Source organism: Anomaloglossus baeobatrachus, chromosome 11 (assembly GCF_048569485.1).
Source record: "Anomaloglossus baeobatrachus isolate aAnoBae1 chromosome 11, aAnoBae1.hap1, whole genome shotgun sequence".
Lineage (NCBI taxonomy): Eukaryota > Metazoa > Chordata > Amphibia > Anura > Aromobatidae > Anomaloglossus > Anomaloglossus baeobatrachus.
The window spans coordinates 126,826,777-126,852,101 of record NC_134363.1 but is presented as its reverse complement, the minus strand read 5'-3'; the positions used below and the strand labels follow the sequence as shown (position 1 = coordinate 126,852,101).

The following is a 25,325-nucleotide window of genomic DNA, read 5'->3' as shown; positions in this document are numbered from 1 at the left end:
TATACTTGTACATAGGGGCAGTATTATAGTAGTTATATTCTTGTGCATAGGGGCAGTATTATAGTAGTTATATTCTTCTACATAGGGGCAGTATTATAGTAGTTAGATTCTTGTACATAGGGGGCAGTATTATAATAGTTATATTCTTGTACATAAGTGACAGTACAGTATTATATTGTACATGGGGGCAGTATTTCAGTAGTTATATATTCTTTTATACATTGGAGGCAGTATTATGATAATTATATTTTTGTACATAGGGACAGTATTATAGTATTTATATTCTTATACATAGGGGCAGTATTATAGTAGTTACATTCTTGTACATAGGGGCAGTATTATAGTAATCATTTTCTTGTATATAGGGGGTAGTGTTATAGTAGTTGTATTGTAGGTATATTTATGTACATAGGGACAGTCTTATAATATTTATATTCTTATACATAGGTTGCAGTATGATACTAGTTATATTCATGTACATAGAATCAGAGGTAGTAATATATTAGTTATTGTACATAGGGGCAGCATTGTAATAGTTATATTCTTGTACATAGGGGCAGTATTACAGTAGTTAGATTCTTGTACATAGGGGCAGTATTATAGTAGTTATATTTTTGTACATAGGAGGCAGTATTATAGTAGTTATATTCTTGTACCATAGGGGCAGTATTATAGTAGTTATATTCTTAAACATAGGAGGCAGTATTATAGTAGTTATATTCTTGTACCATAGGGGCAGTATTAAAGTAGTTATATTCTTGTACATAGAGGCAGTATTATAGTAGTTATATTCTTGTAAATAGGGGCAGTATCATAGTAGTTTTATTCTTGTACATAGGGGGCAGTATTATAGTAGTTATATTCTTGTACATAGGGGCAGTATTATAGTAGTTATATTCTTGTACATAGGGGCAGTATTATAGTAGTTAAATTCTTGTACATAGGGTCAGTATTATAGTAGTTATATTCTTGTACATAGGGTCAGTATTATAGTAGTTAAATTCTTGTACATAGGGTCAGTATTATAGTAGTATTATAGTACAGTAGTTATATGTAGTTATATTCTTGTACAGAGGAGGCCATATTAGCAAAGGTGAATTATTGGCATAATGTGTATAATAAATATTTTTGCACATAGAGGGCAATATTGTAGTATTTTTGTGTACATAGGGGGCAGATAAGTTGAATTCATGCCTATGCAGAGCAGACTGGGGGAGAGAGAACACAGAATCACTTCGCTCACATGGAGCAGAGACAGAACTGAGCACCTGTGACATGTTAGAGCGCCTTATGAGAGCGCAAAAATGTGTCTGCAGAGGCGGAATGATCAGTGGCCGCGGCCAGGCTTTGTCCAAACACATGATGTCATCTGCTATATCTGGAGTTACCTTACTTCCGCTGCTCGTATCCAAAAAGGCAGATGAGTAAAGTTGTTTGATGAGCCAGATGTTCTGTGCAAAAATGTTTCAAAATTTCAACCTTTTCGCAGCTGGGTCATATGAAAAGTCATCTGTTTCCACGGTCCATATCCTACGTTCCAGTTATCACGCAGGCTTTGTAAGGCCTGAAGAGTATTGTGCACTTACACCGAGCATAAGCTTGTGTCAAACAGGTTCCATTTTCCAATCGACCTCAGGATTTAAAGGGCAAATCCAAAAGGCTCCATATGTTGCAGGTATAGATGTAGATCTTAAAGGGATTGTCCAGAAGTAGAAAAACATCACTGCCTGTTCCAAAAACAATTATAAAACAGTACCTGGCACTTGTAGTGATGTATGAACTGATTATTTATTTTACAGCAATCCCAGAAATACAATTTAAACATTAAGCCCAGAGCACAGTATCCCCAGCAGAATACTCCATATTTCCCCAGTGCTATCTGCTAATTCTAAAGTCGATCTTCAATGACAGTCTGATTCTCTGCAGAAGGTCTGATTGGGACCAAAATGTTACATCTGTAGTTTTGGGATTGTTTAAAATAAATCATTTGATGAAACATCACCATATGTGCCAGGTAGTTACATTACCGTTTCCCCAAAAATGAGCCCTAGTAGTATTTTGGGGGCTGTTTTGAGTATGCTTAAAATATAAGGTCTACTTAAAAAAAAAAAGCCCTAGTTGCGGTTCCATAAGGAAGTGTTCAAGCAGCTAAAACATATAAAGAATACAGCAGGACTCCTCCTAAAAGAAAGCAGACAGCCCCAAAAGAAAGCGGACCCCCCCCCAAAAAAAAAAAAAAAAATTGCACCAACCAGACTCCAAACAATTACAGTTGGAAAGTGACAAAGGTGGATGGGCTCTCACACAGGGGCCTGTGTCGCTGTCAGGTCCCTCGCCATTCCAGCTGCATTGCCCTGCAGCTCTCGCAAACTGGATACCAGTATCCCTCCATCGGAGTAATACTGCTCATAGTCACCAGGGGGAGCCATCCGCTGTAGAACGCAGGGAACCTGATAGTGATGCAGATTTGTATGTGAGAGCCCATTCTCTTGCCAATGCTAATTGTTTGGGGTCTGGTAAGTGCGATTCTTTTAGGGGTGTCTGCTTTCTTTTGTGGGTAAACTTAGCAGTATATAAAGAATAATATATTTAAGCAGGATATTTAAACCTTTGTAAATAAGGTACCCAACACTATAGGACGGGTTCTGCACCATGAGAATAACAGATCAAATATGCATCTGAACCAGTAATCAAAATTCTCAATTCTAAGGTATCTGTATTCAGTGAAGACTTTCCTATCACTGAGCTAGGAGATGGCGGTTGTTACTGATGAGATGCTATGTAGATAGAAGATTGAGAAGGGGGTGAAGATCTGCCTCCAGCTCCTCCCTCTGCCTATAGCTCCTCCCTCTGCCTATAGCTCCTCCCTCTGCCTATAGCTCCTCCCTCTGCCTATAGCTCCTCCTTCTGCCTATAGCTCCTTCCTCTGCCTCCAACTCCTCCCTCTGCCTCCAGCTCCTCCCTCTGCCTCCAGCTCCTCCCTCTGCACTTAGCTCCTCCCTCTTCCTCTAGCCCTGCCCTCCTCCCATCAGTAACAGCTGCCATCTCCTATCTCAATAATTGAATAGTCTTTGCTGAATATAGATTTCACCTCATAACTGAGAATGTTGATAATGACTGATCAATTCTAGCAGAGAAAGAAGCAAATTTGTGTGATAAGAAATATTACAAAGTTGGTTATTTTTATGTGCACTATTGATTTATAAAACAAAAATTCAAATGATGGTTATGCTTTAACTCAATTTTTGTGAGCACATTGTCCAGCAAAAGGGTAACAATGTTTTGACCTTTTGACTCTCAGGCTCCATTTCTCACCATCCACTACACCTTTGAGTGTGAGACGACCTTCATTTTACAAACAATCATCTTGGCTATCTCATACAGAAATTTAACTTGCAGCTATGTAGCATATGATTAGTTATGCGGATTCTTCTCATGTTACTGCATTGTTACTGTTTTGCTCCTTTATCTTCCTGTGTACTACAAATTACGACTAGTGATGAGCGAGTATGCTTGTTACTACTCGGTACTCGCACGAGTATCACTGTACTCGGGCTACTCGGCGGGTACCGAGTAATTTCGCGATACTCGTGCTTTACTCGTGGTCTTCATTTCTGCATGTTGGCGCTCTTTTGAGAGCCAGCCCTCATGCAGGGATTGGCTGGCAGACCACTGCAATGCCACAGCCCTGTTAGTTGTGGAATTGCAGTGATTGGCCGGCCTGCACAGCGTGACCGAGCCTTTATACCGGCCGGCGCGCTGTGCTCTGTACACAGCCATCTCATATTCCCTGCTTTCCACGCCCACAGGCGCCTATGATTGGTTGCAGTGAGACACGCCCCCACGCTGAGTGACAGGTGTCTCACTGCACCCAATCACAGCAGCCGGTGGGCGGGTCTATACTGTGCAGTAAAATAAATAAATAAATAATTAAAAAAACCGGCGTGCGGTCCCCCCAATTTTAATACCAGCCAGATAAAGTCATACGGCTGAAGGCTGGTATTCTCAGGATGGGGAGCTCCACGTTATGGGGAGCCCCCCACCCTAACAATATCAGTCAGCAGCCGCCCAGAATTGCCGCATACATTATATGCGACGGTTCTGGGACTGTACCCGGCTCTTCCCGATTTACCCTGGTGCGTTGGCAAATCGGGGTAATAAGGAGTTATTGGCAGCCCATAGCTGCCAATAAGTCCTAGATTAATCATGTCAGGCGTCTATGAGACACCCTCCATGATTAATCTGTAAATTACAGTAAATAAACACACACACATGAAAAAATCCTTTATTAGAAATAAAAAACAATAACAAAGTCCCTCATCACCAATTTATTACCCACAACAAAGCCCTCCATGTCCGGTGTAATCCACGGTCCTCCAGCGTCGCGTCCAGCTCTGCTGCATGCAGGTGACAGGAGCTGCAGAATACACCGCCGCTCCGGTCACCTCCACGCAGCTAATGAGGTGAGTATAGCGATCAGCTGAGCTGTCACTGAGGTTACCTGGATCCAGCGGTGGCCGCGGGTAACCTCAGTGACAGCAGCTGATCGCGCTACTCACCGCCGCTCCGGTCAGCTTCACACAGCAACTGAGGTGAGAAGCGCGATCAGCTGCTGTCAGTCAGGTAACTCGCGGCCACCGCTGGATCCAGCGGTGGCCGCGATTAACCTCAGTGACAGCAGCTGATCGCTATACTCTCCTCAGTTGGTGCATGGAGCTGACCGGAGCGGCGGTGAGTAGCGCGATCAGCTGAGCTGTCACTGAGGTTACCCGCGGCCACCGCTGCATCCACCGCTGGATCCAGGTAACCTCAGTGACAGCAGCTGATCGCTATACTCACCTCATTAGGTGCGTGGAGGTGACCGGAGCGGCGGTGTATTCTGCAGCTCCTGTCACCTGCATGTAGCAGAGCTGGACGCGACGCTGGAGGACCGTGGATTACACCGGACATGGAGGGCTTTGTTGTGGGTAATAAATTGGTGATGAGGGACTTTGTTATTGTTTTTTATTTCTAATAAAGGATTTTTCGGGTGTGTGTGTTTTTTAACTGTAATTTACAGATTAATCATGGAAGGTGTCTCCTAGACGCCTGACATGATTAATCTAGGACTTATTGGCAGCTACGGGCTGCCAATAACTCCTTATTACCCCGATTTGCCAACGCACCAGGGTAAATCGGGAAGAGCCGGGTACAGTCCCAGAACTGTCGCATATAATGTATGCGGCAATTCTTGGCGGCTGCTGACTGTTATTGTTAGGGTGGGGGGCTCCCCATAACGTGGAGCTCCCCATCCTGAGAATACCAGCCTTCAGCCGTATGGCTTTATCTGGCTGGTATTAAAATTGGGGGGACCGCACGCCGTTTTTTTTAATTATTTAATTATTTATTTCACTGCACAGTATACACACACCCACCGGCTGCTGTGATTGGGTGCAGTGTGACACCTGTCACTCAGAGTGGGGGCGTGTCTCACTGCAACCAATCATAGGCGCCGAAAAGCAGGAAAGCAGAGAATACGAGATTGATTAATGAGCGGCCGGCTTTTTCAAAAGAGGAAAAGCCGCAGGAGCAGTGTGAATGCCGTGCAGTGCCGCAGCAGTGATCGGGGAACGGTGAGTAAGAGAGAGGGGGGAGAATGACCGACAGACTGTGAGAGGGGGACAGACAAGACAGAGAGAGACCGACAGAGCGAGACCGACCGACGGGAGATAGAATGAAAAAAAAAATGACCGACATCGCTAGTAAAAAGCACAAAACGTGCGTTTTGGACATCGGAGTGCCACACAATGTTTATGTAAAATCTTTCATGTATTAATCTCAAAAAGTAACATACACCAGCTCTATCTCACTATTGTGTATGTGCCCTTAACATTTCCGCCATGAAAATTCATTTTGGGGTCATTTTGCAAGGTTTTCTGGTGAGTCCGTAAAAATGGCGTAAAACGCGGACAAAATTGTTCACAGCTGTGACTTTTGAGTGATAAATGCTTCAAGGGGTCTTCCCCATGCTGTTGCCATGTCATTTGAGCACTCTTCTGAGACTTTTGTGACATTTTTAGGGTTTCTACATGCTGCCGGCGGGTCATTTCACAAAAATACTCGGGTCTCCCATAGGATAACATTGGGCTCGTTGCTCGGGCCGAGTACACGAGTATCTTGGGATGCTCGGCCCGAGCCTCGAGCACCCGAGCTTTTTAGTACTCGCTCATCACTAATTACGACCTGTTCTCACATTCCCTAATAACTCAGTGTGTTTTTAAGTTAATTTCCAAGTGAAAGGTCAGTGGTTCGAATCAAGGAGCAGCTATGAAGAAGATTTTCCAAGAAAAGAGAAACCTCATCATCCAGCTCATCGATAGCGGTCTCTCAACCAGGAAAATTGCCAAATTACATCATGTGAGGCCATGACAGTGTGAAGAATACGAAATGAAGTCCATCCATCCATTCAAATGCCAAGAGGTGACGTCCAGGCAAATTATCGGAGTCACCAAGTCGCTCATCACAAAATCTATTAGTTCTGGTGCGATAAACCCGACAGTGGAGGCGGCTCGTATGCTTCATAATAGTGAGATCACAGATGTCAAGCAAGCACCATGCAATGCACCTTACACAAGTCTGGAATGGTGAAGAAGCCTCAATGTCATCATCATTAATAAAGCGTCAGCTCGAGTTTGCAAAAAAAAGTATAGAAAGTCGAGAGTAGAAGATTGGAAACGGGTGATTTGGAGCAATGAGATAAAAGTCAATAGACGGCTCTGATGGGGGCAAATCGGTCTGGAAAAAACAAAGTAAAAAGGGGATAACAGATCGAGAAATTGAAAGAACTGTCAAGTTTAGTGGAGGAAATATGATGATATGGGGTGTGTCACAGCCAAAGGCGTTGGATACTTGACCAGGATCAATGGTCTCAGTGCTGAGCTACATGTGAGTGTCCTACAAGACGAGTTACTTTGTACACTCAAGTACTTTGGGTATGAAAAGGACGACCCAAAGAATACGTCAAGACTGGGGAATAAATGGTTCAATGACAATGAAGTAGAGGTGCTGGATTGGCCCCATAGTCTCCAGATCTCAACCCAATCTATGGGGCACTTTGCACGCTGCGACATCGCAGGCCGATGCTGCAATGCCGAGCGCGATAGTGCCCGCCCCCGTCGCAACTGTGATATCCTTGTGATAGCTGCCGTAGCGAACATTATCGCTACGGCAGCTTCACATGGACTCACCTGTCCTGCGACCGTCGCTCTGGCCAGCAACCCGCCTCCTTATTAAGGGGGCCGGTCGTGCAGCGTCACTGCGACGTCACACGGCAGGCGGCCAATAGGAGCGGAGGGGCGGAGATGAGCGGGATGTAAACATCCCGCCCACCTCCTTCCTTCCGCATATCCTACGGAAGCCGCAGTGACGCCGGTAGGAGATGTTCCTCGCTCCTGCGGCTTCACACACAGCAATGTGTGCTGCCGCAGGAGCGAGGAACAACATCGGACTGTCGCGTTAGCGTAATCATGGATTACGCCGACGCTGCACCGATGATACGATTACGACGCTTTTGCGCTCGTTAATCGTATCATCGAGCCTTTACACACTACGATGTCGCATGCGATGCCGGAAGTGCGTCACTTTCAATTTGACCCCACCGACATCGCACCTGCGATGTCGTAGTGTGCAAAACCCGCCTAACACTTGTGGGTAGAGTTGAAGAAAAAGCTGTATATATACTCAAGTGAGCCGACCAGTAGACACCAACATTGGGAATGTGTAGAAGAGACTTGGGACCAGATTTCAGTTGAGACATGCTTGTATCTGATCGGGAGCATGCCAAAAAATAATTTATAAAATCCTAGCAAAATAATAAAATTAAAATTTAGATTTTTTTAGGAGCAAAACAGTAACAATGCAGTGATATCACAAGAATCTGCATAACTAATCATATGCTAAATAGCTGCAAGTCAAATTTATGTATGAGATAGCCAAGATGATTGTCTATAAAATTAATGTCGTCTCACGCTCAAAGCTGAAGAGGATGGTGAGATATGGAGCCTGAAAGCTAAAGGTTCAAAACATTGTTACCCTTTTGCTCATCAGTGTAAGTAAAAAAACAGTTCCACTCTGTCTATAGGTTGGGTCATTGCAGCTCAGCTTCAGTGAAGTGAGTGGTGCCACACATATCTGTAGATAGGGGTGGTGCTGTTTTTGGAACATGGCAGCCATGTTTTTCTAATTCTGAAGTATATTTGTCCTCCAGGGGGTATTGAGACAATTCTATGTAGTACAGTTTCAGGCATTTTCCTGTCTGGGATAATGTGTAGTTGTCATTTCATGAGGTAGATGGAACATGAACAGAATGCCCGAGCTATGTGAAGACTGACACACAGAGGAGAGCGGAAGCGGGTAACGGCATACTGTGCATAGTTATGCAGATTTATATAGCTTTCATAGTCATCACAAATAACTTTTAAAGAGAGAATTCCAAATCACCTCATAAAAATGAAAGGTCTCAAGTCAAGTAAAACTGGACATACAGTAAACTTTTGCATCTCTTTTTATGTTCCAGATGTTAACGAATGTGAGAATGGTAATGGCGGGTGTGAGGTGCAATGTTGTAACACCATCGGGAGCTTCTACTGCAAGTGCCCTGACGGACAAAGCCTAAAAGAAGATGGAAAGACCTGTCAAGGTGAGAAACGTGACCACAACCGACACAACTCAAATGGGATTCGGCCATTGGATTTATTGGAGGTTTAGCTCTTTTTTTTTGTATATGTCTGTACTATTTGAGGTCAGCCAGATCAGATCTCATACTTTGCATTGACGAGGGACAATCATCCCGAAACACCGTATCTGCAAATTAAGGTTCTGTTCTGACATAAATCCTAGGTCATATGAAAAGGCTTGTTAAAGGGCCACTTTTGCCTTTTAGGATTGCTACTTCCAATAGTTGGCGCTAGAGATTGTCTCTTTCTCCATTAAGAGACAATTTGTACTATTTGGAAAATTTATGAGGCCGTGGGTGACTCATGGGAACTTTTTGTGCCACCGTAAACCTCAATCTTCCCTACAAGCTGAGCTGCAATGCAAAATATCTTTACAGTTATCTGACCACCTGTCTGCCTATATGTTATTTCACGCAAAATTCAATGAAAAACATGACCACCATTAGATTATTATACATCCTGCTTGTTGATGGTTTCCAGCACATTTTATTTTCTATTGTACAGTTAAAACAAGCTGGATCATTTAGATAAAGATTTTTGAATATAATAAGTTTATAATATTATATATTATCAAAAATATATATTTTTTTAAATCTGGACTCACCGCTAATTTAAGCAACCTCTTCGGTGGAGATAAGATGTGCTGCCCCACTGCTGAATGCGTATCCATAGGATATGGAGACGAGATGACACTTCCAAGATAAAGTTTAAAATTAGTTTTCTTTATTTGTGCATTTGATTAAAAGATTACATGCATGGTTTCACATAAATCCTCTGAAGCGTTTCCAGTGCTGTATGTGCCCTTCAGCACAGACATCTCCATGATGAAGAGCACATACAGCGCCAGAGGATTTTTATGGAACCATACATGTAATCTTTTAATCAAATGCATGACTAAAGAAACGCAGTTCTTCAAAGTGCCAGCTTGTCTTCATTTTCTACTGTTAAGCGGGGTTTACACTCAGCGACATCGCTAACGAGATGTCTTTGGGGTCACTGAATTCATGACGTACATCCGGCCTTGTTAGCGACATTATTGCGCGTGAAACGTACGAACGACCGCTAACGATTAAAAATACTCACCTTATCGTTGATCGTTGTCCGGTCGTTGTAATCCCGATAATCGTTGCTGCTTTTGCAGGTTATTCATCGTTCCTGAGGCAGCACATATCGCTACGTGTGACACCCCAGGAACGACGAACAACAGCTTACCTGCGTCCTCCGGCAACGAGGTGGGTGTGTCTTTTCTTCGGCTGCTCTCCGCCCATCCGCTTCTATTGGCCGCCTGCCATGTGACGTCGCACAAACCACCCCCTTAGAAAGGAGGCGGTTCGCCGGTCACAGCAACGTCACTGGGAAGGTAAGTCCGTGTGACGGGTCCTAGTGATGTTGTGCGCCACGGGCAGCGATTTGTCCGTGAAGGACACTTTACATGCAGCGACATCGCTAGCGATGTCGCTGCCAATCGCACCCGCCCCCGTCGGTTGTGCGTCACGGGCAAATCGCTGCCCGTGGCGCACCGTATTGTTAGTAATTGAGATAAGAACGATGTGTCAACGATAAGGTGAGTATTTTTGATCGTTAACGGTCGCTTTTGCGTTTCACACACAACAACGTCGCTAACGAGGCCGGATGTGCGTCACGAATTCCGTGACCCCAACGACATCTCGTTAGCAATGTCGTTGCATGTAAAGTGGCCTTGACGCACAAACGACGGGGGCGGGTGCGATCGGCAGCGACATCGCTAGCGATGTCGCTGTGTGTAAAGTGGCCTTTAGGTATAAAGCTGCTTGATCTTGTATTTCCTGAGTAGCCGGTGTTCGCGCCTTCTTGACCAAGCAATTTTTCTTTTCCTACCAGACTCCAAGAGTCATAATGGTTTTTTTTTGTTTGTTTTCTTAAGTTCATGTAGCCATATGAGGATTTTTTTTTAGCAAGATGAGTTTTAGTTTTGAATTGTTCTGTTGATTTTACCATGTAGCATACAGGAAAATGTTAAAAAAGAAAAAATAAATAAAATTGAAATGCTGGGAAAATGGGAGAAAAACAAAAGTTTTATTTTGCTTCTATTTTCTGAGTCTAGTAACTGTTTTATTTTTTGTCGATGGAGCTGTGTGACGGCTTGTTTATTTTTGGTGAGCTGACATTTTTTTTTTTGTTAACATTTATTGAAAAAAGAGGCTCCAATTGAATGTTAATTTTCTATATTTTTTACTTTTTATATACTTTATTTTTTTTATCTCCCATAAATAAGGTTTTGGGGACTATATAGTCCAAGTTTTATCTATTAAAATACTACAGTTTTGCAGTATGTAGCTGAAATGACTTGTTTTTTGGTCCCTAGAGTCATGCAAGTCCACCAGCCCCCACAATTGCATCCTTAGGGGGGAAGATGGGAGCTGATACAGATGCACATCAGCAGCAACAGGTGCATTATGTAATTACCGCTGTCAGTGACTGATAATCAGCAGCATTTGGAGCAAGCTCCGGTCGCTGCTTTTTCAGGAAGATGCCTGCTATGCTCCTGAGCCCGAACCATATGCTGGCACCTGAAAGTCCTCACTTGACATTTTTGTGCAACTGGGTCATATGGACCCCAAAATGGTCTTAATAAAATCTACAACTCACCCCAAATTAAACAAACAGCTTTATTTGCCAAAAATAAAAATTGAAGCTATAAAAATATGGCAACTCAGCCCCAATTTCTTTTTTTGCAATTTTTTTATTTATGTCTTATAAATCTAAAATATGTAGACCGTAGTAGAAGAAACAGAAAATCTGAGAAAATTGAGATTTGATGTTTTTTACGCCTGTTGTCCTGATGAAGGGAACAGAGACTCCTGAAACGCGATCTGTGCATGAAAGAATAAAGACAAATTATTAATACGTTCCTGATGTGGTGAGAGCGCGGCTGAATTACCCGTTTCCTCTACTACGTTCTACATACTACACCCGGGGCTGCAGCTATTCACCTGCACTTATCTCTGCTGTTATAGGTTGTGACTGGCACAACCTCTATAGGTGAGTTGATCACTTTTTTTTTTTTTATCCCTTTATTTTAGACCCTATTGCGCTTCTCCTGCCACAGTTTTCCGTCTTTTCATAAATCTAAAATAAAAATACTAAATGAATTTGATATCACTATAACCATACTGACCTGTACAACAGTCATTTTTTTTTCCATAAAACAAATGTCTTTAAAACCACCCCCCCCCAAAAAATATAAAAAATAAAAATCTGTGAAATAGCTGTTTTGGTTTTTTTTTTCCCCACTTCCACCCCACTTAGAATATTTTTCTGGTTTTCTGTACAATGTATGGTAAAATGAATGGTGTCATTCACAACTACAACTTGTCCTGTATAAAACAAGCCCTCATATTTCATAGTGTTTAAGGTAGACTTAAAGGGGTATTCCCGTCTCCAAGATCATATCCCAATATATAGTAGGTGTAATAATAAGAATAATATTAGCAAATACCTCCAATAAAAAATGTAGTAGAGTTCTTCTGATTCACTATATCACTTACCTCATGTTCAGGCCATTGCAGGACCTTAGGTATCCTCGAGCAACTAACTAACTGTGACTATATGCATGGTTGTAACCATGGATACCTAAGGTCCTCCAATGACTTGAACATGAGCTAATCAGGAGAACTGTACTTTATTTCTAATTGGAGGTATTTTCTAATATTATTATTATTATTATTATTATTATTATTACTCCTACTACATATTGGGATTGGATCTTGGAGATGGGAATACCCCTTTAAGTCCATTGAGTTCAAACCAAGCACTACCCTAGCATGTTGATCCAGGGGAAGGCAAAAAAACCCCATGTGACAGATTATAAGCACCACATTAGGGGATTTGGCTATTTTAAGGGATAGATAATAAAAGTTATGGTTGTTGAAAGGTGAAGAAGTAAAAAAGCAAGAAAAATGGGGTTAAACAATGCCATGGAGGAACGGTAATCAGCCGGGGAGGTTTGGTCTGCGAGATACGGCTGAGCAGACCCCATCCCATCTAAATCTCTGTCATCGGGCACTTTGCTTCTATAAATATGTTTTTTAAAACGATAATGACTGTAATTTTCTGCCATATATGACGTCGCCGTGATAACCGCATGATGGCTCCTGTCATTGAGACAATATGGGAGCAAGGTTGCATGCGAGGTTCGCGTCTCCCCGTATGACACAGACCATGAACACAAAGCCCTATGTAAATAGAGCTCTCTGGATATTTTCTAGTGGGAGAATTCTCTCCCATTGTGTCTCCGGGTGAACATGTTGGAACAGTCGGCTCGGCTGTCATGGCCCCATTCCTGTCATTTCTGCAGCTTAAGCAAATGTCTCCGTAAACCCAGGAATTTGCATTCTTAGCATGACTTTGGATTTTATAGCGCAGAGCGTTTACTAGGAGAGGCTCCTGACAAAGAGGAAAATGTAACAATTTCCATACATTTATCCAATTCTTAGTAATCTAAACTCATGGGCGTCTCAGCATGTACTCATGGTTCCTAATTATAATAGAGGGAAATAAATACCTTCTCCTTACCACAAAGAAAGAACATGAGGCTTATTTCACATATTTAAATATAAAAAAATCTCCCTTCTGCTTTGTGTATGCAGCTTCTTTCAATATTTGTGTTTCCACGGTAACAGACTACAGTCAAGTCATCTGTAGTCTGATTCTACAGTCATATTAGTCTCCATTTGTCCCCTTTTTCTTGCTTACCTGCCAAATTTTAAGAAGTCCTAAGGCAGATTAAGGGGATCTCAATCAATTTGAGAGCATAGAGAGACACAAAGAACATATTTTGACGTGGAGGACCCAGCACGACCAACCATTACACACAGTAGACTTCATTTCCGCGAGTGCCATGTAATGCTTCATTTCTATTTGGGTGGTGCTGCAAGAGAATAGAAAATTTCAAGGACAGATTACAGCTGATCATTAGGGACCCTAATAGTAGAGCACACTGTAATCTGCAAAATTAAAGGGGCTCCTTCCAACTACACTGTGTTCCAAATTATTATGCAAAAAGAGTTTAGGAGTGATGTTTAGAAATTCTTTGTTTGTCATGTAAACTCATTGCTGGTGATGTGTGTCAGGGCTCTTTATATCACTGAAAGCAATTGCAGATACCTGTGCAAATTAGTTTGGAAGGTGTGTCTAAATAAAGGCAAGACTACTTAAGAAGACTGTTCCACATTATTAAGCAGCCTATATTTTTTGCCAAAATGGGAAAGAAAGAGGATGTGTCGGCTGCTGAGAAGCAACAAATTGTGGAGTATTTAGGTCAAGGCACGACTACAATCAATATTGCCAAGACACTTCATCGTGATCATCGCACAATCAAGAAGTATGTAGTTGATTCACAGCACACGCGTGTGCGTGCTGATAAGGAAAAATTGAGGACTCTTTCCAACAGGCAATTACCTCAGGTTAAAAGAGCAGCTGCTAAAATGCCTTGTCATAGCAGCAGACACGTTTTTGAAGCTGCTGATGCCTCCAACGTCCCCCGAACAACAAGATGCAGGGTCTTTCAGAGGTTTGCAGCTGTGCGTAAACCATCCTGTCGACCACCTCTATCCACTGCACACAAGCAGAAACGGCTCCAGTGGGCCAAACCATACATGAAGACTGACTTCCAAACTGTTTTGTTCACCGATGAGTGCCGTACAACGCTCGATGGTCCAGATGGATGGAGTGGAGGATGGCTGAGTGATGGACACCCCATGAAAACACGGCTAAGGCGCCAACAAGAAGGAGATGGAGTAATGTTTTGGGCTAGAATCATGGGGACAGAGATTGTCGGCCCCTTTAAGGCCCCGTCACACTAAGCAACATCGCTAGCAACATCGCTGCTAACGAACAACTTTTGTGACGTTGCTAGTGATGTTGCTGTGTGTGACATCCAGCAACAACCTGGCCCCTGCTGTGAGGTCGTTGGTTGTTGCTGAATGTCCTGGGCCATTTTTTAGTTGTTGCTGTCCCGCTGTGAAGCACAGATCGCTGTGTGTGACAGCGAGACAGCAACAACTGAATGTGCAGGCAGCAGGAGCCGGCTTCTGCGGAGGCTGGTAACCAATGTAAACATCGGGTAACCAAGAAGCCCTGTCCTTGGTTACCCGATATTTACCTTTGTTACCAGCCTCCTCCGCTCTCACTGTCAGTGCCGGCTCCTGCTCTGTGCACATGTAGCTGCAGCACACATCGGGTTAATTAACCCGATGTGTGCTGTAACTACGAGAGCAAGGAGCCAGCGCTAAGCATTGTGCGCTGCTCCCTGCTCTCTGCACATTTAGCTGCAGCACACATCGGGTTAATTAACCCGATGTGTGCTGTAACTAGGAGAGCAAGGAGCCAGCGCTCAGTGTGCGCTGCTCCCTGCTCTCTGCATGTGTAGCTCCGTGCGGTGGTAACCAAGGTAAATATCGGGTTGGTTACCCGATATTTACCTTAGTTACCAAGCGCAGCATCTTCCACGCGGCGCTGGGGGCTGGTCACTGGTTGCTGGTGAGCTCACCAGCAACTTGTGTAGCGACGCTCCAGCGATCCCTGCCAGGTCAGGTTGCTGGTGGGATCGCTGGAGCGTCGCAGTGTGACATCTCACCAGCAACCTCCTAGCAACTTACCAGCGATCCCTATCGTTGTTGGGATCGCTGGTAAGTTGCTTAGTGTGACTGGACCTTTAGGATCCCAGACAGGGTAAAGATGAACTCCATAATCTATGTGGAGTTTCTAAAACAGCACTTCCTGCCATGGTTCAGGAGGAAGAACCGTGCATTCCACAGCAAGATCATTTTCATCCATGATAATGCCCCGTCTCATGCTGCAAGTAACACATGTGTATCTCTGGCTGCTATGGGCATAAAGGAGGACAAACTTATGGTGTAGCCACCATCTTCCCCTGACCTCAATCCCATTGAGAACCTCTGGAGCATCATCAAAAGGAGTGTCTATGATGGCGGGAGGCAGTTCACATCTAAGCAACAGCTCTGGGAGGGTATTCTGTCCACATATAAAACAATTGAAGCACAAACCATCCAAAAACTGACAAATTCAATGGACGAGAGAGTTCAGAAGATTCTTTCGAATAAAGGGTCCTATGTGCAAATGTACATCACCTAGAATTAAGTTTTGACTTGAAAACTGTTTGATTTCATTTTGTAATAAGCTGATAATGCTCATAATTTCACAATTGACCATTTTGTTTTTCAAAATAATAATAAAAAGAAAACTCTGCTGTGCATAATAATTTGGAACATGCATTTTGTGTGCATTTTGAGTGTTTATTATTTTTAAAAATATACTGTTTTCATAGGCAGTTTGATAAAAAACATTTCAATTATACTCGAATAGTAGATGACTGGAAAATAACAATGACTGCAATTCATGAAGTTAATTTAGGAAAATATGAAAAAATACTATACTATACTATATATATATATAATTTGGAACACAGTGTAAAAGAAATTGGGAAAAAAATGGATGCCCCTTTACCTTCACTGCACTAGAGAGATGCATGTTACACCATAGCAGCCTGAATCTATCCAGCGAAAAGCATTTATTCCTCAATTTGAAAATTCCTTAGAGTTAAAATATGGAGTGGCGCAATCTTTTTCTATTTTCGTGCCAGTTTTGCCCAGCTCTGCCACAATAGGTGGAGTTAGGGCGTGACAGGGTCTGACTCCAACATGCCCTCTTGACCACAATGTTTGGGAAGGTCATCAGTTTTATCTCAGCTATATTTAGTTGCTATATATCTGCTTTGTGGGTTTTTTTTGGAAAAATGTGTGACAAAGAATATAATTTACATTATAAAGGTAAAATAGCTAGCCTAATTATGCAACCACAAGGAGAGAAGGGGTGCGTTACTACATTACAAGAACTTTGGGATAAATTGACAACTGTGGCCATGTGGTTGGAAAATATAATGGTGACCATATAATAATAATATTTATATAGCGCCATTAATTTCACAGCGCTTTACATACAGTACAGACCAAAAGTTTGGACACACCTTCTCATCTCTAGAACAACTATTAAGAGGAGACTTTGTGCAGCAGGCCTTCATGGTAAAATAGCTGCTAGGAAACCACTGCTAAGGACAGGCAACAAGCAGAAGAGACTTGTTTGGGCTAAAGAACACAAGGAATGGACATTAGACCAGTGGAAATCTGTGCTTTGGTCTGATGAGTCCAAATTTGAGATCTTTGGATCCAACCACCGTGTCTTTGTAGAAAAGGTGAACAGATGGACTCTACATGGCTGGTTCCCACCGTGAAGCATGGAGGAGGAGGTGTGATGGTGTGGGGGTGCTTTGCTGGTGACACTGTTGGGGATTTATTCAAAATTGAAGGCATACTGAACCAGCATGGCTACCACAGCATCTCGCAGCAGCGTGCTATTCCATCCGGTTTGCGTTTAGTTGGACCATCATTTAATTTTCAACAGGACAATGACCCCAAACACACCTCCAGGCTGTGTAAGGGCTATTTGACTGAGAAGGAGAGTGATGGGGTGCTACGCCAGATGACCTGGCCTCCACAGTCACCAGACCTGAACCCAAGTGAGATGGTTTGGGGTGAGCTGGACCGCAGAGTGAAGGCAAAAGGGCCAACAAGTGCTAAGCATCTCTGGGAACTCCTTCAAGACTGTTGGAAAACCATTTCTGGTGACTACCTCATGAAGCTCATCAAGAGAATGCCAAGAGTGTGCAAAAGGTTGCTACTTTGAAGAACCTAGAATATAGACATATTTTCAGTTGTTTCACACTTTAAGTATTTCATTCCACTTGTTTTAATTCATAGTTTTGATGCCTTCAATGTGAATCTACAATTTTCAGAGTCCTGAAAATAAAGAAAACTCTTGAGAAGGTGTGTCCAAACTTTTGGACTGTACTGTACATCATCATCACTGTGCCCATTTGGGTCTCACAATCTAAATTCCCTATCAGTATGTCATTGGAGTGTGGGAGGAAACCGGAGAACCTGGAGTAATCCCACACATGGCGAGAACATACAAACTTGCAGATGTTGTCCTTGGTGGGATTTGAACCCAGGACGCCAGAACTTCAAGACTGCAGTGCTAACCATTGAGCCACTGTGTTGCCTTTATGGTTTTCAACCCAGCCTTCTTTGGCATGGATATTGTTAGGAAAAGGCTGACATTTTTGAAAAATGGTAACAACATTAAACAAGAGCTAGCAAGAAATCCAAGACCAATACTTCGTCATGTTTCCATAGCTGGTGACACTACGACATGTCACCCAATGGGATTTTTCATATCCCTTATGTAGTGGTAAAAAGCCGTACTACATACTTTTTCACAGATGATGGCGCTGTTACATTCTAGCTTATGAAAAAGAGAACTGTAGTGATAAAGGGTTAAAAAGGAGTTCTGAAACTTATATATTTGTTTCTGCCGGCGTTCCACCTTATCCGGTGAGGTCCAGTCACTAACCAGTATCCCGTACAATGTCCTTATCGTTTAGCCAGTCTATAGTAACTGGTCGCAGTTTCCCTTTACATGACACATTCTGCTACTCGTGCATGTCTCTCCTGATCCAGGGACTCTGTTTTGTATTAATATTTCATCTAGCCAGTGGAACCATTATCATGGAGCACAGAGCGGCGCTGGGACTGGATCCACGTCTGCAGACCACAGCGTTGTGCTTGGCAGAGCGGGGTCTTCGTGTGGTTTTATGCTGTTTTAGAAGACATTTCAAATATTGGGAAGAATTACGATTTCAACTCCAAAAATAGATTTTACATCACATTTTATAATTTTTTCCAGCACGAGGAAAGGAAACATAAACAGGTTCTCCGCATGGCTTCTAATCCTCTAATTCTCCGGCTCCTTTTGATTGAGGTTCTGCTGTTCTGGGTCTTGAATATTTGCTTGCATTGTTTAGATTCGGGCTGTTTTGTGAGTGTCTTTAGCTTCAGCTTTTCAGTTTTAATTCATAAATTGTTCCATGTGTCTGCCTTGCAATGTTCACCTAATGTAGGGGTGGGGAACCTCTAGCCTGGGGGCCGTATGCGGCCCACGATGACCTTTTCTATGAGCCCTGGGCAGATTTCCAGGGACCACAGGATTGGGCAACAGCCACATCTTGCTAGTTGCTGGCCCTTTAAACCCTGTATGCTAGGCAGCGTTCAATGCTGAATGCTGCGATGCATGCACTGGACAGATGACGATATCACACTGGCCAGTGCCAGCATGAGGACGTACTTTATGGATGGGGTAGGCGTGCAATGTGCTCTCGTCCCATAGAAGAGGCGCAGCTGCCCCAGCGTCCCCCAGGTGTGTTTGTGCAAAAGTTTGCCCCTCAAGCCTTGTCAGCGCTATCTGAGCCCCTCAAGCCTCCTCAGGTGTGTGTGAGCCCCTCCAGTATCCAAAGGTCTGTGTGAGCCCCTCCAGCATTCCCAGGCCTGTGTGTGCCCCTCCAGCCTCCCCAGGCCTGTGTGTGCCCCTCCAGCCTCCCCAGGCCTGTGCGTGCAACTCCAGTGTCCCCAGGCCTGCGTGTGTCACTCCAGCTTCCGCAGGCCTGTGTGGGCTCCTCCAGCTTCCCTAGGCCTCTGTGAGTCCCTCTAGTCTCCCAAGGCTAGTGTGGGCCCCTCCAGCCTCCCCTGGTCTGTGTGGGCCTTTCCAGCCTCCCTGGGGCTGTTTTTGCCCCTCCAGCCTCCCTGGGGCTGTCTGTGCCCCTCTAGCATCCTTGGGGCTTTCTGTGCCCCCCTGATATGTATATACCTCCAGTGATGTCTGTGTGTCTGTGCTCCCCAGTGCTGTGTATACCACCAACGATGTTTGTGCCCTCCAGCTATGTATGTGCCCCCCCAGTGATGTGTATGTACCCCCAGTGATGTCTGTACCCCCAGCTTTCCCAGTGACATATATTCCTCTCAGGCCTCCCCTGTGATGTATATGCCCCCAGTTTTTCCTGTGATGTATGTGCCCCCAATAGCTCCTGTGATTATATGCCCTCAGTGTCTCCTTTATGATGTATATACATCAGTCCCAGCCGACACAAACCTGAAAAAGCAGTTGAGAAGCAACAAGAACAATATTGTCTAATATCACAGCAGCACCAAATACAAGAATCTCCAGCCGACAGGAAGTTAATTGCTTTACCAAATATAGTAGATAATTTTCCAGTTGATTATTTTGTGCGGCCCACCTGAATAATGGTAGAACTTTCCAAATGGCCCCAGCAGAAACAGAGTCCCCCACCCCTGACCTAATGGATTTGTGTTCTTGTTTTATTAACGGTGGATCGTTTTCAAAGGTGGCTTATATGAATAAAGCTATAAGAGGATCACTTGCCATAAATGTCAGATTTTTTTTAACCTGGTATAAATCTGGCATTGTATTTCTGTTCCTGAGATATGGGCCCTCCTCCCTTTTTACAAATTTAGTCTTAATAGGCAAGTGGGTGTGGTTATTTTAGTTTTTGTATGAGCGTCTGCTTGAGCACCAAACCCAGATGACTAACAAGATTATACTTATACTAGAAGGTGGCCTGATTCTAACGTATCGGGTAGTCTAGAATGTATATGTAGGTTACACGTGTGCCGGGAGCCGGGGTACGCTGGTAACCATGTTACACATCGGGTAACTAAGGACAGCGGTTTCTATAGTTAACGATGTGTACCATGGTTACCAGCCTACGCCGGCTCCGACACACGTGTGCCGGGAGCCGGGGTAAGCTAGTGGTTTCGCACATCTGGCGCGCTCCCGTACACTGTGTACAGTACAGTGGCCGCGCCGCAACTTCCTGGTCACATGCTCCGGTCACATGACAAAACGTGATCGGAGCTTGTCGCGCGGCCACTGTACTGTACACAGTGCACGGGAGCGTGCCGGATCTGAGAAAGTGGAGAAAAGGTAAGTAGCTATTCAAAGTGACAGTGCTGACGTGTGCCGGGAGCCGAGGTAAGCTAGTAACCATGTTACACATCGGGTAACTAAAGAAAGCGGTTTCTTTAGTTCCACGATGTGTACCATGGTTGCCAGCCTATGCCGGCTCCGGCACACGTGTGCCGGGAGCCGGGGTAAGCTAGTGGTTTCACACATTCGGCCTTTTCTCCACTTTGTCTTGCCGGTGTGGGTTTCCAGGGGTGCAGCAGTCACCTGGGAGTCGGGGCTCCATGTGGGTTCGGGGAATGCGTGCGGGAGGCGGGGCCTGGCCGAGCAGCCAATCCGTGTGGAAGGGTGGGGCCAGGCCGAGCAGCCAATCCGTGCGGGGGGGGGCGGGCCAGGCCGAGCCCAGTGGCCAATGCGACGGTTGTCACTGTAATGACGTCATTTTCGTGACAGACAGAATAAGGCAATTATATATATAAATAAAAGGAAGAGCGGACCATATCTCAGGAAGGGAGAGGTACAGGGAAAAAAAACAATGCCGTATTAAAGAGAACAGAAGCATTGACATAAAGTAAAAAATGTCATATTTATGGCAAATGACAGGTCCTCTTTAATGGGAATCTGTCAGTAATAATATAAAAGATAAGCCACAATAAGAGGAATTACATCTTCCCCCAAAGAAATTCAGGCATTAAACACAGCAAAAAATGGGCAACGGTATTTACCTGCACAGGTTACAGAAACTAATTCACTAACATGATGCAGCAAATCTCCTTAATAAAGATGGAGGTGTCGCGGGCGGAGGAGGGGACACTGCGCTCTCCCACTGCTCGGGTCCGGCCGCTGCTGCTGCGGCTGCTGCTCGGTGGTGGCTCGAGCGGTGGGCCGGATCCTGGGGACTTGAGCGGCGTTCCTCGCCCGTGAGTGAAAAGGGTGGGGATTGATTGTGGGGATTGGATATTGTCCGTGACGCCACCCAAGGTTGTGGTGAGATTGGTGACACCACCGCTGCTCTGGACGGGGATCCCGGGAACGATGACAGGGAGCAGCCTGGATGTTGGTTCTCCCCTCCGTGGGTAGGGGGTTGGTTGTCCCGGGGCCCGGTGATGGGGTAGGGATGGATTGCAGGCGGGTTACGGGGCCTGGCGAGGTGCAGGGTTGCGGGGGCAGCGCTGTGCCGCACGGCACGGTGGTACTCGCTCAGCCAATGATGTACACAGAGTCTCCGGTAAAACAAACGGCTGGATGGACGGATCCCACAGACGGCTGCGGTGTTTCTCCTCCCGGCAGGTTGATGGTGACTGCCTTTCCCTGCACCTATGTAGTGTAACGGTTCCAATGGGTTCCCACCGGTAACCCGCTCCCCAGCTTGAAGGTTGCTGAAGGAGCCCTTTTTGCCCGCAGGCTCTGGCCCTGGGAACTTTAGCCTTGGCGGTGACTGTGTTTCCCTCTCTCGGTTGGACGGTTGCCTTCTGTCGGGACTTGGCTGCTGGGAAACCCAGGAGGTTCCCTTCGCTAACGGATTTGACAAATTCACGGCGACTCCTAGCCTTGCCGGGGTCCGTAAGCCCCTGCCGGGTGGTGCTGGCTTCTCTTTGCATACCGGTCCGGTACCGCCGGGCCACCGCCCGTCCACGGTCCTTACGGCTATCTCCAATAAGCCTCTCCTGTAGACGGTCACCACCGTCTGCCAACCTTGCTGATCCGTCCGGGCCACACACCCGGACCACTTTCTGTCTACTCAACTGCTACTTCCCTCCTCTCACTTTCACTTCCCAACTAAAACTAACTCTTTTTCCCGCCTCCAGGACTGTGAACTCCTCGGTGGGCGGGACCAACCGTCTGGCCCACCCCCTGGTGTGAACATCAGCCCCTGGAGGAAGGCAACAAGGGTTTTTGTCTGACTTCGGCGTGCCTGACCGGGAGTGTGGGGTGTGTTGGTGTTGTTCTGTGACGACCTGGCTTGTCCAGGGCGCCACAGAGGCAACCGGTGCAAAACACTGATAAAACAACCACTCACAAACTAACAATTAATGGAGGACTTGATCGCTTAATATTAAAACTACATACAAAAAGACTTATAGGACACTGTTCACACATGTGGGTGCAAGGTATTTGGCTTACAACCTATTAGTGATGCCCATACTATTAGAATATGCGGGCTGCCCAGCACTATGTAAGTGCAACACACACGAACGGAGACCCCAGTTTATAAGGTCTCAGTAAGATCTATGTCCGGCCCATAGATCTTAACGGCCTATTTATAGATTGAGAAAAATGGCAACTTCATAGGATTGCAGATATCTAGGTATCAGTTTATTCCACTTTCTAGGACCTGCATGTCCATATACAGTAGATGGCTTAGGAGGGTTAATCCTACTGACAAGTTCCTTATACAGAAAAATTGTCTTACTTTTCCCATCCTGGTCGCCATCTTGTAGTAAAGTCCCATTCTGGTCCCTATTTTGTAGTAATAGCCCCATGCTGGTCCTCATCTTGCCACATCTTGTAGTAATGTCCCCATTTTGTAGAAAAGTCCCCATTCTGGTTCCTATCTTGTAATATTGTCCCCATCCTGGTCGCCATATTGTAGCAATGTTCCTAACCTAGTCCCTATCTGAAGTACCATCTTCATCCTGGTCCTGATCTTGTAGTAATGTCCTCATCCTTCTTCTTATCTTGTAGTAATGTGCCCATTCCTTTTCCCCTTTTTGTAGTAATGTCCCCCTTCCTGGTCCTCATCTTTTAGTAATGCCCCATTCTGGTCCCTGTCTTGTAGCAATGTCCCCCATCTTGGGCCTCATCTTGTAGCTTTGTTCCCATCCTAGTCCACTTCTTGCAGTAATATGCCCTGTCCTGGTCCCCATCTTGTGGTAATGTCCCCATACTGGTTCTCTTGTACTAATGTCTCCATCTTGTAATAATGTCCCTATTGTGCCACTCTTCACATACAACTTAAATGGATCAGTCATCTGCCTGTTAATAGCAGTTAGAATCTACCTTGCGCCTGCACTTCAAACCCTGTTGCTGGGAGGAAATAACTTCAATCCTCTTGGCAGCATTCTGGTTTCAGTTATAGGGAGGGCGCAAGTGCAGGATCAGTCACCGCTCTGTGTATCAAGAGCTGCAGCTGAAACTGCACCCCCCACACTGATAGACAGCTAGCTCAGTATTAGAGGAGGCTGTCAGAGTTTTTTCATTTGACAGGTCGCCTTTAAAATAAATGAAAAGTTTTGTCTCACCTGTCCTCCATTCCCTCAGTGTCCTCTTTTCTTCACAGCTGGGGCAGCGCATGGCAGTGAGATCATATGCTGCGACGCCATTGGCTGGCATTGCCATTGTGGTGCAGAGTCCTGGACTCAGCACTGCAATGCATTTCAATTGAATATGCATCCAAAAACACACACTCAACTGAAAAGAAACGTTGATGGCGGCGGCCTGCTCGACCGAACCTCAATTGTCAAGGAGTCTACGGTGCCCAATGGCCTTTGTGTTTGAGACCCCTTATCTGGAGAAGTATCAAAATTTGCAAACTCACATGGATCTGGTGAATCACAGAAGACCTACCACTTGCAATAAGTATGCATTTTTTACCTGGTCTTAATACTGCTGCTTTGGTTTGTTCTGTTTTTGGTTTTGTGGCCGTAGTGCCAAGTTACACAGGAGGCTTTGGAGGTGTGCGTACCCGGAGGTGGTGTGGCATTGGTGCTCAGGGGCATGATATACAGGGTGTGGCACAAAAAGGGTGTAAGTTATAAGGAAAAAAAAATGTGGGGTGCTGTGGTGACAGTTATCTCAGCGCTTTGGCAGGCCAACCTTTCTCCAGTGTGGAATGACTGGTAAAAGTGAAGAGTAGGGTGTTTTCAATCACACTGCAAACGGTGAGATGACATAAGAGTTAGTGTCCTTAGAAAACAAAGTAGCATTGAATCAAGCCTTCAATAGTGATTATCGTTCCGCCTGATGGCGTGTCTCTGCTGGGAGGTGCAGTCCGGCCTTATCCTCGCATCCCACACGTTCTGGCAGAAGCCTTGAGCAGTTCCCGCTGCCTCCGCTCACTGCCAGATGCACTTACTTCTTCCATTGTTAAATATTTTGTTTGAACAGAAGTCTGTGTGATAAAAACAAAACCAGTATTTACGACCTGTCGTGTCACGTCAGCGAGATTTCGTGCAGAGTTTGTGGTTTTGCGATTACAAACTGAAATGAAATAAAATGCTGTTGGTATCAAGAAATAGTTGGGAAAGTCCCCGGTGCTCACAGATATCATTATTTATGGGGTGCAATTAATGAGTTAATTGTTACTTAGTCTACATAGATCTGGAGATGAAAAGAGAGAATATTATACAGAAACGGAAGTCTATTAATGGAAATAGGCAATTCTTGATAATTTAGGCAACGAGAATTATTGAACGTTTTATCCAATGTTGCTCCACTGGAAAGGAAGCAATGACCACCAATCACCAGACCCTGCAGCCAATCAGTGGCCTTAGCGATCAGGTCAATGGTGGTCATACCGTTCTGGTCCCACGGAGACGGTCGCAAAGGGAGACAGAAGGAAGGAGTTGGGTGTGACGGCATCACTAGGAACAGGGGAGCCTAAACTGTCCCTCAGGCTAGGGGAAGCCTCGCTGACGCTAATCCTAAAGATACATCGGAAGGTGGCGATGTTTGGGCCACCTTCCTAACCCTAGCACCTGAATAATCCTGGTCTAGTGGCCCCCCTCCTTCCACCCAGGA

The 25,325-nt window shown here is 44.9% G+C and overlaps 1 protein-coding gene across 1 annotated transcript in view; it reads left to right on the top strand.

Moving 5' to 3' along the window:
* MEGF6 (multiple EGF like domains 6) overlaps positions 1 to 25,325 on the top strand; it is a 635,985-nt gene that overhangs the window by 396,982 nt on the left and 213,678 nt on the right. The window contains exon 5 of the mRNA XM_075328936.1: positions 8,555 to 8,677. Within this exon, the coding sequence (XP_075185051.1) occupies positions 8,555 to 8,677 (123 nt within the window). The remainder of the gene's footprint in view (positions 1 to 8,554; positions 8,678 to 25,325) is intronic.